The sequence below is a fragment of the Protobothrops mucrosquamatus genome, unplaced genomic scaffold, assembly GCF_001527695.2.
Source record: "Protobothrops mucrosquamatus isolate PMUCROS unplaced genomic scaffold, P.Mucros_1.0 scaffold167, whole genome shotgun sequence".
NCBI classification, from domain to species: Eukaryota; Metazoa; Chordata; class Lepidosauria; order Squamata; family Viperidae; genus Protobothrops; species Protobothrops mucrosquamatus.
Genome location: NW_015386529.1, coordinates 129,009 through 135,168, shown reverse-complemented (window position 1 = coordinate 135,168; position 6,160 = coordinate 129,009). Strand labels below are relative to the sequence as shown.

Genomic DNA, 6,160 nt, shown 5'->3' with positions numbered 1-6,160 from the left:
CCCCCCCCCAGAAAAAAACTACTGCTGAAACTGAAGAGGACTGTTACTGCTACTGGAATCAACAAAGAAGTGATCAGGCAGTGTCAGGCAATAGTTAAAACCCAATTTTAACAGTTGTTAGTGTGCTTTACTTTTAAAGCACTGTGAGGATTGTAGGTTAGAGGGAAGCCAGAAAAAGGGAGATCCTCTCTCCCACCATCCCCCTGCTTTTCAATTCACCCTCCTTGAATGTTAAAAGGACATTTCTTCCCCCCACCCCATTCTTCCCTGCTTGCTTATTTGGGAAAAATTAATCTTTCCAATTAGGTTTTAGAATGACAGCACTGCTTTGTTGGTTGCTAAGCCCCACACACATTATAATAGAGCCTTTCATTTTAAATCAAGGCTTGACTTTATAGTTTCTGCACTGCACCTCAGTTTAGAACTAGTTAGCCATGTTTGTCTCCCTGTTGCAAAAGCTTCACTGGAAAATGCCATGACTGAGACAGAGGGAGATTCAGGATAAAATCTGTACTCAATGGAAGAAGAGCGTGATAGCTATAAAGAGGCTAGATTATTTTAAGTTTACCACCAAAATGGTCACAGAAGTACCATCAGTTGGCAATGTGGATGAAGATGAAGCAGGGCTCTGTTTTTAGGAAAAAGCTGTTTCCCCAGAAAAAGTGGTAGTGGTGGTGGATGTACTGAATGCTTACCTAGTCAACCCATTCCATTATGTTATGAACCCAGAAAGTGAGGGTTAGGAGGTGAGATGTTTGATGACCCCCCCAAAAACAGCAAGTCATTCACCATCTCTAAAGCAAATATACTGCAACCTCAAGAACAGCATTGAGTGGGACTACTTCCAATCTGACTCCATAGTCCTATGCCAAAGTGCCTAAGTAGATAAACAGTAAGGACCGAATGTTTTTTTGATGCAGAGAAGTGTAGATCTATTTAGACACCATGCAACTGTTCTTTGCACTGCTGGCAGCAAAAGGCAAAATTTGCTGTGTGCCAGTAGCAAAGCATATGCTCAATCACAGCAGGGCTCTTTACAGTACATGAAGCAATTCTAAGTGCGCAAATAGCAAGGTAATTAAAAATAATCAATTGTGCAAGTTATTGAACAGATTATTGCTTTGAACCACCAGCCCTTCAGCACAGTGGCAAATGTTAGTTTTCAGCATTTTGTCCAGTTGTTTGTCCTTAATTAAGGAACTTTTCAGCAGGAAGATGGTACTCCTAGATCATCTAACCCAGGGGAAAAGTTCATCTGAGATACCTGGTTGAGTTTGGGTAGAGCCTGCTTTCTAACCCCTTCTTCAACAAAAATGAATACCATCATTACAGGCACAATAATTGTCAACAAACCTTTTGGAAATAGGTTTTGATTATTACGTATGGACTGTGCTGTGATGAGAAATATTAAGTACAGGTAATCCCCGAGTTACGAGAGGTCACTTAGCGCCCATTCGAAATTACACAACAAGCGCTCCCTAATGCTTATGAGCAAGTTCCCAAATCATGAATAATGCAGCACCACGGCAGTTGTTCACCCTTATGAACGACTGCAGAGGCTCTGCAACATTCACCCTATTCTCCCCTCCTCTCGTAACCCACAACTGCTTTGCCTTCCTGCAGCGCCGGACTCACTTATCTTGCAAAAGTCCTCTCTGCCACGGTTTCTTTCCCTTTGAGGGACAGGAGAGTTGGCTTGAAAATACTTTTTGCGCTGAGAATGGAAGTTTCTGGAGTCTGTGATCTTGTGCAAGTGTTTGAAGTTCCACCAAATCACAGACCTCAGAAACTTTCATTCTCTATGCGAAATATGTTTGTGGTGCCTTTTCAAGATAAGTGAGTCCGGTGAGGCAAGAAAGGAGGTGTAAGTATCAGGTAACTTAGCGGATTGGAGAGGCCTTGGGGGCCTGTTCCTTCACTAGGCCCACCCATGGCCTACCGAGATACCTCATGTGCATTTAATGAGCCATGTGTGTCTTAACGAGCAGGGAGTGATCTAGTTCGAGTTATGAGATTCACTCCCACGAATTTTTGAGTTAGGAATGGAATGGGAAGGCTCCATTACATTCGTAACTTGAGGACTACCTGTACCAGGGTGGGTTTGGTCTATCCCGATTTTTGATCCCTCATCTGAGGCTAAAATGGCTGCTTGACCAGGATGCGATCCTAATTCAACCCCAAGATGTATATAGCATTTTTAGTACTTTGCCAAGGAGAAGAAAAGCATCTTTTTGTTAGTTTAATAGCACCAAAATTTGGAGCATTTTGCACTCTCCGAAGAAGTCAGAAAAAGCCAGAAAACACATATATCCTAGTAAGGGCAGTCAATTTTCAGTTCTAGTTAGATCTAACAATGGTTTCTGTACTATAGCTATGCCTCTGCAGTATAAAGTAGCCAAATTTGTAGACATAGGTTTATACTCTATACTTTACATTCTAAGCTTTCTCTTCCTCCTTTCCAAGTCAGTAGCTATTTAGGCTGATTTTACAGTTCTGTCAAGCTGGGAATCACTGATTCTTGTCTTGTGAGTTTCATTTCTAAAAGAGATGTTTTGTTCTGAGGATAAACTATATTTCTCATTTGGTTTAGAGTTCCAGGTTTACAATTTATTTAAAAAAATAAAAAATCAGCCCCATTATACCTGGTTAGGCTGCACTGCTTTTTGCAGATAGAAATTTCTTGCGAATTCCCGCTGTTTAAATATTCCCCAGTTAATGTCAACAATGTTCCGCCAGATCTTGGACCATAGTTAGGAAAAATCTGCCTTATTCTCGGATCCTGCATATGGAACAATATTTTATTTGTTACTTAAACCACATACAAACACAGACACATTGAAATAAAGATAAAAGAACTATTAAAATGAAATTACATAATTATAAAATAGTAGTCTTTTACTTACCACATAAGAAAATGTATTGAAAGAGGTATTAGCTTGTCCATTTGAAACACTGCTTGAAACATTAAAACTGGTGTTCTTTACAGGCCCAAGCTTGCATTCCAGTCTTCAATAAAAACAAATGTATTACTAATAAAGAAGAATATTTGTAGCTCAAGATTGACATGAGGGTTCTTTGGTACTCTCTGAGCTTGTTGTTTTCTTGCAGACATTTCATTACCCAAATTAGGTAGCATTATCAGTGCTAGTAAGGAGTGTGGTTTGCTGTCAGTGCTGATGGGGCTTGCCTGTCAGTGCTGATGGGGGTGGTCTTATAGATTCTTTGATTGGGCTGTTTGCTGTTTGCTTCTTTGGTAGTTTCTTGATTGGCATATTGTTTACTTGACTGTTGGTCTGCTGTTAACCTAACTCCAAAGTTAACATCACACCAGCAATCAAGTAAACAAAACCCCAATCAAGAAACTGCCAAAGAAGCCAACAGCAAACAGACCAACCAAAGAATCTCTAAGACCACCCCCACCAACACTGATAGGCAAGCCACTAGAATATAAACTGACAGCAAATTGCACTCTTACTAGCACTTAGTTTGGGTAATGAAACGCCAGCAAGAAAACAAGCAAGCTCAGAGAGCACCAAGGAGCCCTCACAAATATATTAATCATAACTAAACGAAACAAAAAACCAGAACCTCATAAATAAACATACAAAGAGAGAAACATCAAGTTAAAATACAATTAATCCAAAATAATTGTATATGATATCATGGAAGACACTGAGATTGTTTGATTATTCTTGCCATACATCAAAATATCTGAAGAGAAAAAAAAACCCTTCACATCTTACTTGTTTTTGTCACTAGCCCGGCCATCCACAATGCACCGCTGTCCCCCTACAAAGACTGATATTTTTTTTAAGCTGGGCTTATTATTTTTACTGAATCCAAAATCCCACCCGCACAGTGTCAGTCTTGTTGAAGCATCAAAAGCAGCACTCCTTGGAATAATCTAAAGGAGAAAAAGAATAAGAAATTTATGATTTCTAATGGGCTTTGAAGGTGCTTTTTAAGAAAAGAAACAATACTGGCAGAAAATAATTTCTTCTGTTGAAGATACCCTCCCCTTTAACTTAATTGTTCCTCAGTTTTCATTTATCACCGTATGAGCTTCCTTAGATATTAGCAATAAATAATCCTGCCACGGCTAGAAAGGTCTGAGTTATTGTGTTTAGGGGCACTGAACAAGCTTTGCATTGTAATAGGTTTTTTTTAATACTCTTTGGTTTGCTTTTTATGTCTTTCTTGTGGTATGTAAAAGAATACAATGCACTTATTTTATTAAAAGTATGATACTGAATAGAAGAATATCAAACTGATGAAGCAACTTATTTCAGCAACCTGAAGGAAAGCTGAAATGTCTTCACAGCAATGACAGCTTCAAAGGTGTATAAATCAAACACTGTCTTGGGAGCTAAAAAATTAATGTGGCATTTACAATGCTGCCACTGAAAATGCTATCTGTGGGTTACTTCCAAATTTCAAGTTAAAAATAAACTACATTCTAGCAATGCAGTGACAATATCAAAAGGAAATGTTCTTCCCCCTCCCACTCTAACCACCTTCTGTATATTGTAAATTGTACTGTAAATGTAACAATGGTGGGAAAATGCATGAATAGCAGAGAAGTTGTACAAATTTTAGTGGAGGCCAAGACACTATCAATAAAACATTGACAATGCCATAGGGCTTACAAAGACATGCCATCTAACTTTGCAAACATTCAAGCCTGGTCAGAGAACAAAAGACTTTTTTATATTTGTGATAGAACTGGTAAAGTGTTTTATAGAAGTTGCAATTTATTCCTAATAAGTAGCACAATTGTGTCTTTCATCATGAACTCTGTTTTTTCATGCTGGATCTGAAAAGAACATTTCTATAAAAATGCTCAGGTTACTGTTCTCTTTGAACATCCGGTAACATTGACTTTTTTAAAAAAACAAAAAAACAAACTGTATCAACATAATGTACTTAGCTTAATTCTGTAAGAATGTAAAAAATCAAATGCCATGGGAAAATAGTTCTCCTGAACATGTAAACACAGATTAAACCATACAATAGTGAAATAATTGCTCCAGGCAATAAAGAACCAACCCAATTCCAAGCCCATTTGAAAGTCCCACAGTCATATTTGCACATACTTGTAGATTTCCTCATGTTTTAATTAGTAAATGCTGCCAAAGGGAGATCTCTCCTTTAGAATTGGTTATTTTTTCAAATAATATTGGAAATGTAACCATGTACATACAGGTGACATCTAGGTATCACAACCTGTAGTCCTGCATGTAGTCTTTTTGAGGTTTTGGTGTTTGGCGGTAAACCACTTGGAAACAACTGCTGCATAATTTAGGATTAGGGGAAAATAGTAAAACCAATATAAAAATTTTAGAAACATTTTATAATTATTTTACCCTTTCAACTGAAACATTTTCGTCTTTTCAAATGTCCCACAATGACAAAATCATTTGAGCAGGTATGTATGAGGAATGGAGAGAGAAATATTTACAGCTGTTTAATTTTTTTAAAAGATATTGGGTGATGGCATAACACATATGCAATATCTGAAATCCTTTTTGCTAAGAGATTTATGCTTGAATTTCAATCTGCTTGAATTATCTTGTTGGGCCACTGCCTGAGACAGAATACTTATTTCTTCCCTGTATTTGGCTATTAAATATTGGGTTATACCTGGCTTGTCTTTTGTTACTATAGACCATTGTAGTGTGTGCTTTGGCAAATAACACAAAAAAACTGGCCTATACGCACACAAGGTCATTTGAAAACTCATCAAATATTGTGATAGGGATTTTGAATAAACTTTTATTCAACCTTAGTAGATATTTGCAACCCACGAATAACACTGAAAAGATGTCAGTGATATCAGCTGTTAAAATATAATGGTTGTGTATAAGCAATCTTCATTTATAATATGCCATGAAGCAAGTCCCCAGATTTTGGAGGCATGATAGTATTGCCTCAGGTGTCTGGTAAACTGATACCAAGCCAGAAGTGCTAAAAGAAAAAAAATATTCTTCTATTTCCCAAAGTGACTTTCAAATGTAATTTTTGTATGATGTGAACAACCTGATGAAAACTGGTCACTCCCTTTTTCATTTGTGCTAGAAACTATTTTGATTTGCTGGCCAGGCCTGTAACTTCAGAAATATAGTATTTTGCTAGTGAGGACAGCAGTAAATTTTTATTTGTT

General features: G+C 37.5%; 1 protein-coding gene across 1 annotated transcript in view; it reads right to left on the bottom strand.

Moving 5' to 3' along the window:
• MET (MET proto-oncogene, receptor tyrosine kinase) overlaps positions 1 to 6,160 on the bottom strand; it is a 117,154-nt gene that overhangs the window by 41,586 nt on the left and 69,408 nt on the right. The window contains exons 8-10 of the mRNA XM_015813552.2: positions 3,744 to 3,904; positions 2,904 to 3,006; positions 2,643 to 2,779 (exon numbers count right to left, since the gene is read on the bottom strand). Of these exons, the coding sequence (XP_015669038.2) occupies positions 2,643 to 2,779; positions 2,904 to 3,006; positions 3,744 to 3,904 (401 nt within the window). The remainder of the gene's footprint in view (positions 1 to 2,642; positions 2,780 to 2,903; positions 3,007 to 3,743; positions 3,905 to 6,160) is intronic.